Source organism: Bos indicus, chromosome 11 (assembly GCF_029378745.1).
Source record: "Bos indicus isolate NIAB-ARS_2022 breed Sahiwal x Tharparkar chromosome 11, NIAB-ARS_B.indTharparkar_mat_pri_1.0, whole genome shotgun sequence".
Taxonomy (NCBI): Eukaryota; Metazoa; Chordata; class Mammalia; order Artiodactyla; family Bovidae; genus Bos; species Bos indicus.
In genome coordinates this window covers 74,817,042-74,834,129 of record NC_091770.1, presented here as the reverse complement: position 1 = coordinate 74,834,129, position 17,088 = coordinate 74,817,042, and the positions used below count along the sequence as shown (strand labels likewise).

Sequence of the window (17,088 nt, the reverse complement as noted above, 5' to 3'; positions counted from 1 at the left end):
CCCACACACCTGGGCATATAGCCAGAGAAAACTATAATTCAAAAAGATACAAGCAACACAATGTTCACTGCAGCACTAATTACATACACACACACACATACATATAACTGAGTCCCTGTGCTGTATACCTGAAACTAACATGATATTGTAAATAAATCATACTTCAATAAAATTAAATTAAAAATAAAAATGAAGGAAATTTGGCCTATATTCCTCAAACACATAACAATAATTAGTCCAGGTTCTGACCACCTCCTGCTTTTAAATAGAGTAAGATAAGGAGACATTCTCTTCACCCCAGTCTCGTCTTTTCCACAGAGCCTGTACTCTTTGAGTGTTGGCAGAATTATCCTGAGATGTCCGACTTGGACTGTAGATGTCCTATGAACTGTAGCCCACCAGGCTCCTCTGTCCACGGGATTTTCCAGGCAAGAGTACTGGTGTGGGTGGCCATTTCCTCCTTCAGGGCATCTTCCCAACCCAAGGACCAAACCCGCATCTCCTGCGTCTCCTGCATTGCAAGCGGATTCTTTACCTCTGAGCCACTAAGGAAGCCTGAGAAAAGTCACAGCTCCTGGTAATTTTGCATTTCTGCTCAAATATCTTTGATGAGTCTCCACAGTCTATATATAAAAGTTATTACAAAATGGTTTAGCAAAGCATCAAAGGCCTTATATTTTCTGATACTGCTACACCTTTCCAACCTTATCTCTCTGATCATAAAGGGCCGGCTGAAGAATTTGGAATTTAGAGAAACCAGCACATATTCATGCAACATTGTGCAGAACAGACCTGAGAAACTAAGAAGTTGACAAGTTTAATAAGGGTCCATGGGCAGAAACAATTGCAACACCGCAAAGCAATTCACCTCCAGTTAAAAATTAATCAATTAAAAAAATTAATCAATTAATTAATTTTAAAAACGCGGGACACAGATAATTTGAATGTCAGGATGAGAAAGTGAGCCAAGCTTGTAGCTATGAGATACTTTTAAGACAACTGAAATAGATTATCAAGTGGAATGAGTGCTAAGGAAGAAAGGAGAATTAAGGACAACATACAAATTTTCAGCTTGGGAAATTGATGAACCATTAATCAGAGCTACAGAAGGCAGAGCATGCTTCAGAGGTAAGAACAATGTAGTGTGCAACAAGTTTAATGTGGGCTTCCCCGGTGGCTTAGCAGTAAAGAATCTGCCTGTAATGCCGGAGACACAGGAGTTGCAGGTTCAATCCCTGGGTTGGGGGGAATCCCCCGGAGGAGGATCTGGCAACCTACTCCAGTATTCTTGCCGGGAAAATCCCATGGACAGAGGAAACTGGCAGGATACAGTCCACAGGGTCGCAAAGAGTCGGACACGATTGAAGCAATTGCGCATGCATGCACGTGCTTTATTTAAGATGTTTATAGGGTAGGATTGCACCTTAGGCAGTCAGAGGTAAGGATTTGGGAGTCACTGTTACAGAGCTCGTAGTAAAAAGATCAGAGAACCAAGAGGACAAAGGTGAAAGACCTTCAGGTGTACCTCAATTATTTTGTATCTTTTAAAATGTTTGCCTGAAGCTAACGGTATGTACACCTGTTAGTCTCTCCACCCTCAGATGATACGGTTTCTCAAATCAGGAACCCTGGTTCCTCTACAAAACGAAAAGCTGAATGTATTCATTCAGGACAGATAAGGCCAGAACCAGGATCTGGTGTTCAGTCTATAGCCATTTAATTCTTCTGTTTCTAATCGTTTTTAAAGACAACTCCTGGAACTTCCTTGGTGGTCCAGGGGCTAAGATTCTGCACACCCAATGCAGGGGACCCAGGTTTAGTCCCTGGTCAAGGAACTAGATCCCATGAGCTGCAACTAGGATGCAGCACAGACAAAAAAAAAAAAAACAAAACTAGGACAATTCATAGTGACAGTCAAGGGGCTCAGGTGAATTGGAGCACTTCCAGTAAGTTTAAAGTTATATACTCCCCAACTTGTTTTTCCAAATTTACTGTGTTTTCATTATAAAATAATTTCAAGTTCTTTACACTTATTGTTTTAAATTAATACATAAGAAAGGTCAAAAGGACCTAGAAATTCTCATATTGAGTGAAGTCAGTCAGAGAAAGACAAATTCCCATATCAGTTCAGTTCACTTCAGCTGCTCAGTTGTGTCCGACTCTTTGCAACCCCAAAAACCACAGCATGCCAGGCCTCCCTGTCCATCACCAACTCCTGGAGTCTACCCAAACCCATGTTCATTGAGTCGATGATGCCATCCAACCATCTTATCCTCTGTCGTCCCCTTCTCCTCCTGCCCTCAATCTTTCCCAGCATCAGGGTCTTTTCCAATGAGTCAGCTCTTCCCATCAGGTGGCCAAAGTATTGGAGTTTCAGCCTCAACGTCAGTCCTTCCAATGAACACTCAGGACTGATCTCCTTTAGAATATGACATTGCTTATATGTAAAATCTTTAAAAATGGTACAAATGAACTTATTTACAAAACAGAAATAGAGTCACAGATGTAGAAAACAAACTTGTTTTCTACTTACCAGGGAGGAAAGAGGGGGTATACGGGGAGACTGGGATTGACATACACACTGCTATATACAAAATAGATAACTAATAAGGACCTACTGTACAGTATGAGCCTTCCCTGGTGGCTCAGATGGTAAAGAATCTGCCTGCCATGCAGAAGACTCGACTTCAATCCCTGGATGGGGAAGATTTTCTGGAGAAGGAAATGTCAACCCATTCCAGTATTCTTGCCTGGGAGGCTACAGTCCATGGGGCCACAAAAGACTCCTCAAAATGTAGAAACTGAACCACTGTATAGCACAGTGAAGTATTCTCAACACTCTGTAATCACTTAATTGAGAAAAGAACCTTAAAAAGGGTGGCTATATGTGTATGTATAACTGATGCACTTGCTGTATAGCAGAAACTAACAAACATTTTAAATCCACTATACTCCAATAAATTTTTTTTAAAAGGTCAAAACGTAAATTCACACACACACACTCAAATTCAACGAAAGAAAATTATGACTGCAACCTTCCAGACATTTTTCTATGCAGTTGATGTTAAACTTTTTCACTCATACTGCACCATTTCATTGGAGAAGGCGATGGCACCCCACTCCAGAACTCTTGCCTGGAGAATCCCATGAATGGAGGAACCTGGTAGGCTGAAGTCCATGGGGTCGCGAAGAGTCGGACACGACTGAGCGACATCACTTTCACTTTTCACTTTCATGCATTGGAGAAGGAAATGGCAACCCACTCCAGTGTTCTTGCATGGAGAATCCCAGGGACGGGGGGAGCCTGGTGGGCTGCTGTCTATGGGGTCGCACGGAGTCGGACACGACTGAAGCGACTTAGCAGCAGCAGCAGCAGCAGCACCATTTCATACCACGATTTTTTCGCTTCACATTATATTAGGATTTTACCCATGTTATTTAAAAGCTTTATAAATTACTTTTAGAAGCCACTTCATACCACTTTTCCTCACTGTTGAGAAAGTGCCATAATTTTTCCTCACTGGTGAGGTACCTGGTTATAGCCAACTTTATCTTTTTACAAATATCGCTGGAATAAAGGTATTTATGCATAAAGCATGTTTATTTTGAATGGCTTCCTTATGATATATTTCCAGAAGCGTCACTCGTGAGGCACAAGTAATATATTCTCTGGTTTAAACCCACCCCCTGCCCGTCCGCATCTGCCAGCCCTCTCACATGGCCCCCCTCCATTCTAGCCATCTTCTCCGCACACCTGTAACCCTTCCTCTAATCCGCGTCTGCCAAAGTGCAGATCCCTCCTCCACTTCCGTCCCCGCCCACCTGGCCTCCCCTACAGCGGCCAGGCCGGAAAGCAGTAAAGACAAAATACCTTTTGTCTCACTGCCCCACAGAAAATCAGTTTCCCGCGGCCTGCGGAGCTCACAGACCTCGGATCCGAAGTCCCAAAGCAGATTCCGGAAGCATCGGTTCCCAGAGCCCGGTAGGTAAGCCGGGCTGTACAAGCTCGGCAATTCCCCCTGCCTATTGGCTATTGTTTGTGTCCCGTTATGAGACGGTCCTCCCCATTGGCCAATAAGCTCGCGCTTTGCCGCACAGACCTCTGGGAGTTGTATTCCGCCTGAAACGCCATCGAAGGTAACACTGCTACTGATACCGTTCCTCACTTGAGAGGTTTAGCGGTTTCCCCCGCATATTTTCGGTCCTCGTAGTCTAAGAAGGAGTCTGGGAGCCCTAGAATCAACACGGTTTCTTAGCTTTTCAGGGAAGCAGCGGGGAGGGGGAGGTAGAGAAGGAGTTGAAGACCTCTAAAATCTCAGAAAAATGTTCTCCATACACAAAATAGGGTGTATGTAACTGACTCCGCTTCATGGACCTGCCCTAATTACAAACCGCTATTCTACACTTACCCCAAAAGTGCCTGCCCATAGCTACAACTCACTAGGCTTAAAGCCAGCTATACCCCTGCCAGATTCTGGGCCACGCCTTGGGGCAGCTCATGGGGAATTTCAGATCCTGACCCTCACAATAGTTGATCATGTTTGTTGAACACACAGCCAGCCCTCCTTCTGATAATCTGAAGTCCGTGCCTTGACCATCCGGGAGAGAGGGGAGTGCGGAAGTGGTGCGGAAGTGGAGAAGTAACACCTCTAGAGCTCGCTCTTCTTTGCTCAGGCTTTTCTTCCCATGCCTGTCTTCCTGCTCCACTTGTCAGAACCATACCTTCGTATCAATTTTTGCATCAATGCATGAAGAGAGAGAAAAAATTGAAAGTTCCGTTCATTTTTCAAATGTTTACCTCCTCCAAAAAATACCTTTCTAGATTCCTGGGTCTCCTTTGGAAGGAGGTGAAGGGTCTGGTAGAAATCATTCATTCATTCATCCCACAACTTAAAGCACTCCAGGCGGTAACTGTTCGTGTCCTCATCACAGCCTGGATTCCTCCAGGACAACGATTCTGTCTTAATTCGGTTGGTATCCCCAGGGTGCAGTTCTCTGCCTTGAAAGGCTGGAGGCCACCTGTGCCTACCTAAGAACTATGCAGGATGGAGTATAGGGGTGTAGGTGGGTGGGGGAGAGTCAGTAATTACTGGTTTATTTTCCACCAACCTCTTCCACCACCCCCACAACTTGCCCCTACAGATTCCAACAGCCTAGCTGGGGTAGGTACCTCTCTGGTGCTTCCATGACGTTCTAAACTCTATGGCAGTGAGTGCAGTTAATTAAAGTGTTGGTTTAGTTGCTGGCCCTCTCCACCTACCTGTGAGACCAAGTTGACTGCTCCCCCTACCCACCCCCAGCTTAACACAGAGCTGTTGTTCAGTTGCTCAATGGTGTCCCATCTTTTGCAACCCCATGGACTGCAGCACTCCAGGCTTCCCTGTCCATCCCCCAGAGCTCAGAGCTTGCTCAAACTCATATCCATTCTGTCGGTGATGCCATCCAACCATAATGTCCTCTGTCGTCCCCTTTTCCTCCGGTCTTCAATCTTTCCCAGCTGGTAAAGAATCCGCCTGCAATGCGGGAGACCAGGGTTTGATCCCTAGGTTGGGACGATCCCCTGGAGAAGGGAAAGGCTTCCCATTCCAGTACTGTGGCCTAGAGAATTCCATGGACTATACAGTCCATGGAGTCGCAAAAAGTCTGACAACTTTCACTCACTCAATCTTTCCCAGCATCAGGGTCGTTTTCAATGAGTCAGTTCTTCACATGAGTGGCCAAAGTATTGGAGCTTCAGTTTCAGCATCAGTCCTTCCAATGAATATTCAGGCTTGATTTCCTTTAGGATTGACTGGCTTGATCTCCTTGCAGTCCAAGGGACTCTCAAGAGCCTTCTCCAGCACCACAGTTAAGCATGAATTCTTCAAGGCTCAACCTTCTTTTATGGTCCAACTCTCGCATACATACCTGACTACTGGAAAAACTATAGCTTTGACTATAGTAGGTGCTACATAAATGTGTTGACAGATGGTTGGATGGAGGGAGGGAGGGAGAGAGGGAGGGACAGATGGGTGGGTAGATGCACTAGTGTCTGCATGCCTTCCTCAACATCTTCCCCAATCAGTGGGTTAATGATCGTTAGCCTGGTCAAGCTCTGGAGCAGTCGCTTCAGGGTCGCTCCCCCCCGGGCCCCGCCCCGGTCGACCCCACCTTTCCGCGCCGCTCCGCCCCGCCGCTCCCTTCCCTGTGGCCCCTCCCTGCGCAGGTCCCGACTCCAGCCGCACCTCCTCCGACTCTGCAGTGGCGGCGGGGAGGCGAGCCGGAGTGCCAGCGGGCCAGGGCCGGAGCCGAGCCGGGGTCGGGGCAGCAGCTGGGACCCTCGGAGGCGGGGCCAGTGGGACCGCGATGGGCGTGGAGATCGAGACCATCTCCCCGGGAGACGGTACCGGGTGGCGGGGCAGGGGGAGGAGGAGGGGTCTCGGGGCGGAGCCCGGTGGGGGGGTCCGATTCCGAGGTGGCTCGGAGGGGTGCTGAACAGGGGGAGCGGGCCTAGGATGGGGGCAGCCGGAGATGACCCGACATGGGATTGTTGGGGGTTCTAGCAGACATCCTTCGCCATCCCCCTCCGCGCTTGCTCACCTAGAGGAACGAAGGCGGAGGCTGGGAGGCTGGGGTCTGCGGCCCGCCACCGCCCCGGGCGCCTCCGGCTGGCGCTGCTGCGGCTGGAAACGCTCGGTTATCCGCTGCTGCTGATTTCCTAGGGCCGGGTTACAGCTCTGCTTTCCCCGCCTTGCTGGGTGAGCTCTGGAAACGGGGGAAGGAGATGCTTTTGGGTCTCTTCTGCTCGGGGCAGCCCCCTTCTAACGCACCCGCTTCCGGGCCTCTGATCAGGCGGCCCCCCGCGATCTGGGCGGTGAGACGCTGTAGGGACCGAGCCAGTCTGGAAAAGGCGGAGCACTTCCTCCACTGCCTCTGCATCTTGCTTTATGCTCCCTGCCCGACTCAGCCTCTCCGGCCAGCCTGTCCACTCCCACGGCTTTCATGAGCGGCTGAAACCGATGGCCCCCAAACTTAAGCGTCCAGCCCAGGCCTCGGATTTGAGTTCACGGTTGTCTGTTTATCCAGCCGCTGCTCAGCCTCTACCTGGAAGTCCCACGGATTCCTCAAAGTCAGCGAGTCCAAAACTGAACTCCTGCTCCTGGTCTTCCCCACTCCCAGGCGCTCCTCTGTGTTCCCTTGCTTCCTCCTGCCTTGGGTTGGCACCAGACACTTTCCCAAGCCAGGCATCCCAAGCATCACCCTTGTGTAATTGAGTTTGGATGTGCCAGGAGTAGCTTTCTCCATTTCTTAAACCAACCTTAATACAGACTGGAGCCCACATTTCTGCAGGATTTGACAGGCAAACTGCATGTCAGGCAGTGTTGACACTCCCCAACCCCAGGAAATTGGAGGGACTCTTGGCTCCTGGCCACCCTCCTCATTTAAAAGCAGTGGTCCCTAGGAGTCCCAGCCAGGACCTTGGATCACTCCAGAGGTACAGGCTTCTTTTTCTATGCTGGGAACCTCTGTACTGGGTGCCAGGAAGTATCTCCCTGAGGTCTTTTTACCTCCTCCGCCCTCCCCCACCCAGGGCACTGCCTTAGAATTCTGCCAGGGGCCACCAGGCCTCTTCTCCCTTCCCTGGCTCAAAGAAGCCTTTAGAGTGTTCTCTCCTTATCCTCCCTCCCTGGCTAGGGACAAGGGGCTTTTCTCTTGAAGCAGATCAGATTTTTAGGGAAAGCCTGGAGGAACTTTCCAGGTGGCACTAGTGGTAAAGAATCCACCTGTCAATGCAAGGAGACATAAGAGAACTGGGTTTGATCTCTGAGTTAGGAAGATCCTTTGGAGGAGGAAATGGCAACCCACTCCAGTATTCTTGCCTGGAGAATCCCATGGATGGGCTACCGTCCATCGGGTCACAAAGTGTCAGACATGACTGAAGTGACTTGGCACAGAGGAACTTTGGCTTTCTGCTTTTACTTCAGTCTAAACCCCCAAGTCAAGGAAGCACAGAAGGGCCAGCTACCATGCTGTAACCCAAAGTGGGAGAATGCACCAATTAATATTTCAATAACGATGCTGCTGTTCTGAGGTTGTCTGTCTTGGTTTAGCCTACAACAAATCCTGCCTACTTCTCCTGCTGAGTATCTTGAAGACTCCATCTCCTCAGCCTCTGCCCTATTCCAGCCACCATCATCTCTTACGCGGATTTCCGCAGTCTCTAAACTGGTCTTCCCACCTCCAGTCTCACCTCCTGGCCTTCCGTCTGGCCTCCCACCTCACCCCCATGGTTTTCTCCGCCACAGTCTGTGCACTCTTTAAAATGCATATCTGATCATGCCCCTCTCTGGGCATAAAGTGTTTTAAGAAATCCTCTTTTTTCTCCAGGCAGACAGATATAGCCTTCTGTTACCTTCCACACTGGAGCCTCATCTCTCACTAGCAGTCCCTATCCCTACCACCAACTTTTCTCTGGCTTTATCGAGCTGTCTGCAAGTTGTTAAACACACCAGCCATTCAGCAAATATTTATTGAGCTTATACTGTGTGCTAGACCTTAAGGTTACAGCAGGAAACCAGACAGGCTCCCATTACTGCGTGACTCGAAGCCTTTGAACATGTGGTTCACTCTTCCCAAATTATCTCCCTTACTTCCTCTGGCAAGTTACTCATCTTTTAAGACCCAGTTTAACCATTATCTCCTCTCCAATACTTTCCCTGACACTAGTTAGTTGCTCCCTCCCTGGGGCCTCATCTACATGTTGGCTCAGCTGTTCAGCCTCCCAAGGCTTTGTTATCCAGTCCCATGGCCTTTAGATCCCACCCAAATTTATAGTTCCAGTGCAGACTCTCCATCTGCCTACTTGCAGTACAAGCTCGTATGTCTTAATAGTATCTCAAGATTGCCACCTGCACAAATCTGTGCCTCGTCAGTCTTCCCCATCTCAGGAATAGCTCCTCCAGCCTTCCAGTCACCCACCCTAAAACCTTAACATCATGCTTCTCCCTTATCCTGGATCCCCTTCTCCATGCCATTAGCATGTCCTGTCAGCTCCAATTCCAAAATATATCTCCCATCTATTTTACTCTCTTCTCTGCTGCCAACCTCTTTAATTCAAGCCATCATTGATTTTCTGTCTGGATTATTGCAACAGGCGCCTAACTGTCCATCCTACACAGAACAGCCAGAGTGATCTTATAAAATCTTAATTCAGATTATGTCATTCTCTTGCTTAAAGCCCTCCCATGCCTTCTTGTTGCACTTAAAGAATTTGCAGAATTAAATCCAGCTCTGCAAGGCCCTGTATGATCTGGCTCTTTCCCACTTGTCTCTACCTCCTTCCCTTCTTTCCAGTCATCTAGGCTCCTTTCATTCTGTAAATGCATTGATCCTTTCCTGCTTCACAGTTTATGCACTGCCTGCTGCTTCTTCCCGCAGTGCTTTTCCCAGTGTGTTCCTCATCCTTCAAGTCTCAGTTCAAATGTCATGTCCTCTGAGAGGCTGTCCTGGACCAGCCATTCTGAAATGACCTGTCCCACTGTATCTCTCTGCAATTCATCATTGTGTTTATTTTCTTTAGAGAACTTATCACAATCTATATTGTCTTGTTTATTGGAGTATTGTTTGTCTCCCGCCATTAGAATGTAAATTCCAAAAGAGTAGCGATCTTGTCTGGTCTGTGTAACTCACTGGTGTATCCTGAAATCAGGCCTTACACAGTGCAGGTATTCAGTAAATATTTGTGAATGATTCTGTTTATTCAGAATCATCGGGCTTCCCTGATAGCTCAGTTGGTAAAGAATCCGCCTCCAATGCAGGAGACCCTGGTTCAATTCCTGGGTCAGGAAGATCCGCTGGAGAATGGAAAGGCTACCCACTCCAGTATTCTCGCCTGGAGAATACCATGGATTGTATAGTCCATGTGATCGCAAAGAGTCGGACATGACTGAGTGACTTTCACTGTTTATTCATCCTTGTGCAGTCATCACCCTGCATTATAATCTATTATTTATGCATCTATTTCCCTGACCTCATTGTGAGTTCATAGATTGCTCTGTGTCTCTGGAATCTAGTCCAGGCCTGCCAGATAGTAGGCTGTCAGGTTTGTGGAATGGATGGAGGAAAGTAAAAAGAGCAATCAAAGAAAGGGAAACAACTGGGAGAGAGCAAAGTTGTGGAACCCAAGGAAATAAAGTTCAGATCAAGGCCAGAGAAGTGAAGTCGCTCATACATAGCCACTGGCTCATACAAAGCACAGAGCCAGAACTGGAGCCATGGGCTTCTCCGTGGTATGGAGGGGAATGTGGGCCAGAGCTCTTGGTCACAAGTCACACCTGAATGTCCCTAGTGACTTTTCCCAATTTGCTGTTCATTCCTGATATTTGTGTCTCCTTGCAGGAAGGACGTTCCCCAAGAAGGGCCAGACGTGCGTGGTGCACTACACAGGTAGGCTTCACCCCTTACCCTCTCATCCAAACCTGCCCCTCTGCAGGCAGGTCTCTACTCTGATACCTCTCCAGAGGTATCTGCTCCCCTGGAATAGGCTGAAACCCCAGGGTAGCCAAGTCTTCCACTGCCAGCCATCCCCATCTCCCCCAGCCAGCCTTGAGGGAATGAGAAAGGGCAGTGCCAAGGTTAATCCCTCCCCTCTTCTACCAGCAAGAGCCACCATGGTACCAGCCTCTGACAAAGCCAGCCATCTCCATTTCCCTTCTGTCTGTTGCAGGCAGGATGGAGCCCTGGCCCCCCTGGTTCTGTCTGAAAGTTGGAAATTCCTCTTATAGCTCTCAGAGTCCTGACCCCCCTGCAAACTTCCTTTTCATCCTACAGTGTTATGAAAAAAGTGAAGTCTTGGCTTCTTCAGAATCCCCTTTCTTTTGGGGGAAATAGACTATTCAGTCTACTCTTCCTGATCACTTACTGTGTACAAGAGGTGTGCTGATCAGTGGGGACACAAACATGAAACAAGAGGATCCCTACCTTTACCAGGGTTGTGGGCATGGGGGAGGGCAGTGCCTGTGGTGCTGTGGGAGCAGAGGAGGGCCCACATCTCTGCTGAGCCCTCATGGATGATCTGGACTGGAAGGCCAGGTGGACTGAGGAACATTCTAGATGGAGTTCCTGAGGACTTCTGGCCGAAGATTGATGAGCAGATGTTTGTTCCAAGGGGGGTGCAGGGGGAGTGCTCTGCCTTGTGACCTTCTTCCCAATGTGGTGAACTTGGTGACAGCCACTTTGCAGACAGCAAGGCCAGTTTAATTCCTAGGATAGAGTCAGATGGGGGCCATTTTTAGCAGTTCTCTGGGCCAGTGTGAAGTGCCAGGTTAATTCTAGGCAGACAGTGTGGGTATTTCTCAACAGCTGTGTTGCCAGTGGCTGACGTCAGTGGACTGGAGCTGTGTTTCATCTCCCGGTGATGTGTCCTAATTACCATGAGCCTTCTGGGGCCTCTGACCTGTGTAATTGATTTATCTGTTCTACATGTTGCAGACAGACTGGTACTTATCAAGTTACCGAAACCACAACATCCTTTTGTAAAGACTTTTCACAATACATGCAGACAGGAGGCAATGTGCATTAAATACTAACATTAGACATGGGCAGGTCTGGTCTGGGGAGGGACTGTCTCATCAAACCCAGTTGGAGACTGGGAATTTTTGGTAAACTTTATTATATGTAAATACACTAGGGAATGTAACTCTAAGATGTACAGCTTGATGAAATTTTTCAAAAGTGATCACACTTATGTAACTACTCCCCAGATCAACACACCTTTCCAGCACCTCCTGGTCTGTCCCCTATGCCTCCTCCCAGTCATTCGCTGGTGCATACTAAGTTGTTTCAGTCATGTAGGACTCTTTGCGACTGTATGGACTGTAGCCCACTAAACTCCTCTGTCCATGGGATTCTCCAGGCAAGAATACTGGTGTGGGTTGCCAGGCCCTCCTCCAGGGTATCTTCCCAACCCAGGGTTCAAACCCGCGTCTCTTACATCTCCTGTATCTCCTGCATTGGCAGGGGGTTCTTTACCACTGGTGCCACCTGGGAACCCATCCCGCCAGTCATTACATCTCCCTAAAGGTAACTAGCATTCTAACTTTTTGTCCCTATGGATTGGTTTCATCTCATAGAGTACGTACTCTTTTGTTTTGGGGTTATTTCACTCATTAGGTCTCTTATTTCACTTTTTATGTGCGTGAGATTTATCCAGGAGTTTGCTCTTTTTATTCCTGTACAGGTCATTTTGTGAATATATTGCTATTTATCCTTTCTACAGTTGATGAACATTTGGATTGTTAGTTTTTAGACATTATGAATGGTGTTGCTTTGAATGGAGAAGGCATTGGCACCCCACTCCAGTACTCTTGCCTGGAAAATCCCATGGATGGAGGAGCCTGGAAGGCTGCAGTCCATGGGGTCGCTGAGGGTCAGACACGACTGAGCAACTTCAGTTTCACTTTTCATTTTCATGCATTGGAGAAGGAATGGCAACCCACTCCAGTGTTCTTGCCTGGAGAATCCCAGGGACGGGGGAGCCTGGTGGGCTGCCCTCTATGGGGTCACACAGAGTCAGACACGACTGAAGTGACTTAGCAGTAGCAGTTACTTTGAAGAGTCTTGTAGATGTTTCCTGGTGCACATATGTAGACAACCTGGTTGGCTAAACGTAGAAGTGGAATTGCTGGGGCACAGGGTTATACCTGCTCAGAGGCAGCAGATCCTGCTGAATAGCTTTCCAAAGTAGTTGTGCCAGTTTCCACTGCCACCAGCCATGTCTGAGCATTCCAGTTCTCTGGCATCCTCATCACCGCTTGGTATTGTCAGGTTTTAGTTTTGATTTTGGCCCTCTCTGGTGGGCTCCCAGGGTATCTCCTTGTGGTTTTGATTTGCACAGGCCTGATGGTTAAGGAAGTTGAGTACCCTTTCATGTGCTTCCTGGTCATTTGGAGGTCCTCTGTAGTTCACCTAAATTTTGTCCACTTAAGAAAAAATTAGGTTGTCTGTCTTTATCTTATTGATCTGTAGGAATTCATTTGTATTCTGGATTTGAGTCCTTTGTTGGCTATATCTATTCCAAACATCTCCTATTCCAAAACATCTGTTTTTATTTACTCCTTTATTGGCATCCTTTGAGCAGATTTCTTTTTTTTTAATTTTTATTTATTTATTTGGCTGCAGTGGGCCTTAATTGCAGCATGTGAGACCCTCTATCTTTGTTGCAGCATGCAGGATCTTTTTAAAAATATAGATTTATTTATTTGGCTGTGCTGGGTCTTCATTGCAGCACATGAGATCCTTTAGTTGTGGCATGCAGGATCCTAGTTCCCTGACCTGGGTTCGAACCCAGGCTCCCTACATTAGGAGCACAGAGTCTCAGCCACTGGACCACATCCAATGGGAAGTCCCATTTTGAACAGAATTCTTAATTTTAATGAAGTTCTACATATGAATCTTTTCTTTTGCAGTTAGTAATTTTGTGTTCAGAAATTTTTGTTATCCTAGGTGATGAAGCTTGTTTCATAGAAGCTTTATTATTTTATCTTTCATATTTAGGCCTTTGATTCATCTAGAGTTGATTTTTATGTGTGGGTGAATTGACGGTTCATTTCCCCTCATATGTATATATAGTCAATCAGCAACATTAATAAAAAAAAAAAATCACCCTTTGTCCATTGCATTTCCGTGGCACTCTTGTTGAATCCGGTCACCACGTGTCTGTGGTGTCTGTTTCTGGACTGCACGGTTTTGACTGAACCTGCTGCAGTAGATAAAAGCTTATGGTCTGAAGTGGTTTAAGTCATATGAAACCTGAGGAGTATGGGGAATGAGAAAATCAGTCTTTAAATGGAGGGTGTGAATGTATGAGTGTGTGTATGCGCATATCCATATGCGTACTGTACAAGTTTGTGTCTGTGTGACTGTATTATATCTATGTATCTAAATATTTTCTTAGCATCTGTTTGGCCATCAGGGTTTTCTTCTGAGTGCATGTGCATAAATGTATGTGAGCATGCATGCGCATCTCTGAATATCTTAGCAACCTGTGTATATGCTTGAGTTTGTATTTGATCTCGTATATTTGATACAGAAGTATCCATCTGTGTGTGTCTCTGTGTAGCAATAGGGTTTTCTTCTTTGCCTGATTTAGTACCCAGGGAAAGAGCCCAATTTATTCTGTCCAGAAAATAGGTAAATAAGAATGTCTCTTATACATTTATATTGTAGGAATTAGGATGTGGAATCACAGATACTTAGACACTAGACCTCTCATATGAAACATGGCAAATCTGAGATCAGAGAGAAAGTGATCTGCCTAAGTTCACACAGTGAGTTAGTGCCAAAGTGAAGTCAGAATCCAGTCTCTGAATTTACAAGCTAGATCTTTCTCTGGTCCCAGATTGCCTTCTGTTGTGGTCCAGGGGCCATGAGAAGAAGATGTGAAATAGCATCCTTTGCAGAATGCAAACAGAAAAGCAGCTCTTGTTTCTTAGGCAGCTGGACTGAGACAACACATGTATGTACATCAAGAATGACAAGGTATCTGCAGTTGGAGGCTGAGGGATACTTCAGTCTGCTAAGAAAACACTCAGGGTGTCCTGAGTTCACACAGTCCTTTTGTAATACGTCTGGAGGCTGCCCCTGACTGGCTGGGTCACTTTACACTGTTCACTGCAATAAAGGATGATATGACCTTTGAGTTTTGTGTAGGGGGGGAACCTTGAGAATATCAGGTGAGGACTCAACCTGAAACTGAAATGCCTGGGAAAACAGACCATCAGGCTAAGGAAGGTGCATAAAAAAGTTGCAATGTGTAGAAGTACTTGAGAAAGGTCTGACCTAAATAGGGAAGGGAAAGGGAGAAGGGGAGGACAGAGAGAAGGTTGTCAGGCAGGCAGTAGCTAGATCTTAAAGTGCCTGGATACAATGTAGGCATTCAGATTCTCCCTCAGGGAAGTTATAGAAGCAAGGGAAAAATAGGATCAGGCATGTGTGCGCCCGCACGCGTGCACGTGTGTGTGTATGTGTGTGTGTGTGTGTTTTAAACCATTCTGGGTGCAGTGTGGAGAAGGGAAAGCAGAGCAACAAGGCTTGTTAGAGTCGGTTCCTGTCCACAGGTGAGGTGTGATAGTGGGTTGATAAGACCACAGGGTGGTGGTGGTAATACCATTTGGTGATTGGCGGGATGTGGAAGTATTCAGGTTTCTTGCTTAGTCAATGGGATGGATGGGGAGGACAGGAAGACAGCAGGTTTGTACAGAATAGGAATTCCATACTAGACATGTTGAACCTGACATGGGAGTTATCTCACGACCACAGCTCTTTCCCACCCTATCCTTGCTTTCACAGGAATGCTTCAAAATGGCAAGAAATTCGATTCATCCAGAGACAGAAACAAGCCTTTCAAGTTCAGAATTGGCAAACAGGAAGTCATCAAGGGTTTTGAAGAGGGCGCAGCCCAGGTAAGAAGAGGATCCTTGTTAAGGGGGGTTTGAGCAGCTGGGGGTCTGGGCTCTGCACTCTGCCCTCCACCCTCCCCCATCACAGACCACCACTGCTTTGACTCCACTGCCAGGGCTTGGCAATGCCACCTAGTTTCAGTCCTGGCTTTGTGTCCCCACCCCTTTTGTTGCCTGTCACTTCGGGCTGTCTTCCCAAGCACATCCCTCCAGTTCTGAGCAAGCCTGTGAGCTACTAGCTGTTCAGGACTGAAACAGCAGAAGAGGTGGGGTAGGCTACTGTGTTTAGGGGTTTTTTTAACTTTAAAAAAAAAAGCGCCAATTTCAGACTTGCAAAAATACTATATATGAGTAGAGTTCTCGTATACTCTTTTACCTAGCTTCCCTAAACGTTAATGTTTTATGTAACCATAGTACCGTGAACAAAACCAGGACATTAACATTGATACAATGCTATTAGCCAATCTGTTCAAATTTTTGAATCAGTTACTCAAAATTTAAAAATTGATTATTCAAATTTCACCAGTTGTCCCACTAATGCCAGACAAATCCTTGAGGACTGCTGTGATGAGCCCTGGTTCAGGCTCTTCTTCCTTCCTCTATGAAGTCATGTGATGTTCCTTGCTGTGCCTTCTAATCTCTTAATCTAATGAATTGGTCCTAGCACCTACATGAGTGTATACATGCATATATGGTCTTTACACATCCTCTTTAGGCTTCTTTGAAAGAAGGAAAAATTATGAACAGATTGAAGTGTTGAGGGCACTCTAATTGAATAAGCAGCATTGTTTGCTGGATCAATGAATTTGAGACTACAGTGTTGAAGTTACTGTCCGTAGTTATGTCTCTGCTAGTCTGACGTGCAATCTGCCTTGGTTACAACTCTTAGCATCACTTCAGTGTGCCACATATAAAATTCATCTCAGATCTTCAGGGTTACCATGAGGATGGTTTGGGAAAATGACATAGTTACCTTACTTTTTTCTTTTAAATCAAGCTGGGTCCTCTTTCTCCTCTCCCCATCTGCCCCCATCCCTGCTAGATGAGCTTGGGGCAGAGGGCGAAGCTGACCTGCACTCCCGATGTGGCATATGGAGCCACAGGCCACCCCGGTGTCATCCCTCCCAATGCCACCCTCATCTTTGACGTGGAGCTGCTCAACCTAGAGTGAAGGCAGGAAGGAACTGAAGGTGGCTGGAGATGGCTGCTGCTCACCCTCCTAGCCTGCTCGGCCACTGGGACGGCTCCTCCTGCTTGGGGCTCTTGATCAGTGCGCTAACCTCACTGCCCCATGGCATTATTCGTTCTCTCTGCCCAAGTTGCTCTGTCTGTGTTCTGTCACTGTTCACGCTAATCTTTGCTTGAGGAAACTTCGGTTGCAGATTGAAATGTTTCCGGTTGTGCATTTTGCGTGATGCATGTAGCAGCCATTCCTGATCACAGAACAGATTTCTTGTTCGCACAATCTACACTGCCTTACTTTTACTTAAGCCAGACACACAAGGTGCTCAGACATGAAACGTACGTGCTGTACACAGAGGGACTTGAGCCAGTTACCTTTGCTGTCACTTTCTCTCTCAGAAGTTCTGCTGACTTAAACAATGTCCTCTTTGAAACCGGTATGTAAAATAAAGGCTCTGTGCTTGACAAA

At 47.0% G+C, this 17,088-nt stretch overlaps 2 protein-coding genes across 7 annotated transcripts in view; one reads left to right on the top strand and one right to left on the bottom strand.

Annotated features, from left to right (window-relative positions):
• WDCP (WD repeat and coiled coil containing) overlaps nucleotides 1–3,976 on the bottom strand; it is a 15,482-nt gene extending 11,506 nt beyond the window's left edge. For both annotated transcript variants that reach the window (XM_070799053.1, XM_070799054.1), the window contains exon 1: nucleotides 3,872–3,976. The gene's annotated coding sequence lies outside the window, so the exon portion shown is untranslated. The remainder of the gene's footprint in view (nucleotides 1–3,871) is intronic.
• On the top strand, nucleotides 3,864–17,088 carry FKBP1B (FKBP prolyl isomerase 1B). 5 transcript variants are annotated; one of them, XM_070799079.1, is made up of 4 exons: nucleotides 3,864–3,982; nucleotides 10,378–10,425; nucleotides 15,328–15,440; nucleotides 16,480–17,088. In XM_070799079.1, the coding sequence occupies exons 3-4, from the start codon at nucleotides 15,330–15,332 to the stop codon at nucleotides 16,606–16,608; spliced, it is 240 nt and encodes a 79-aa protein (XP_070655180.1). In that variant the 5' UTR covers nucleotides 3,864–3,982; nucleotides 10,378–10,425; nucleotides 15,328–15,329; the 3' UTR covers nucleotides 16,609–17,088. The 5 variants fall into 5 exon arrangements, with proteins under 5 accessions (XP_070655180.1, XP_070655178.1, XP_070655179.1 ...); XM_070799077.1 differs by lacking the exon at nucleotides 3,864–3,982 and adding an exon at nucleotides 4,125–4,137; XM_070799078.1 differs by lacking the exon at nucleotides 3,864–3,982 and adding an exon at nucleotides 4,557–4,970.

Coding starts and splice junctions, on each gene's coding strand:
- FKBP1B (XM_019970629.2), top strand. CDS start 6,346: ATGGGCGTGGAGATCGAGACCATCTCCCCGGGAGACG. Junction 6,383..10,377: donor GACCATCTCCCCGGGAGACG/GTACCGGGTGGC, acceptor GTCTCCTTGCAG/GAAGGACGTTCCCCAAGAAG. Junction 15,441..16,479: donor TTGAAGAGGGCGCAGCCCAG/GTAAGAAGAGGA, acceptor CATCCCTGCTAG/ATGAGCTTGGGGCAGAGGGC.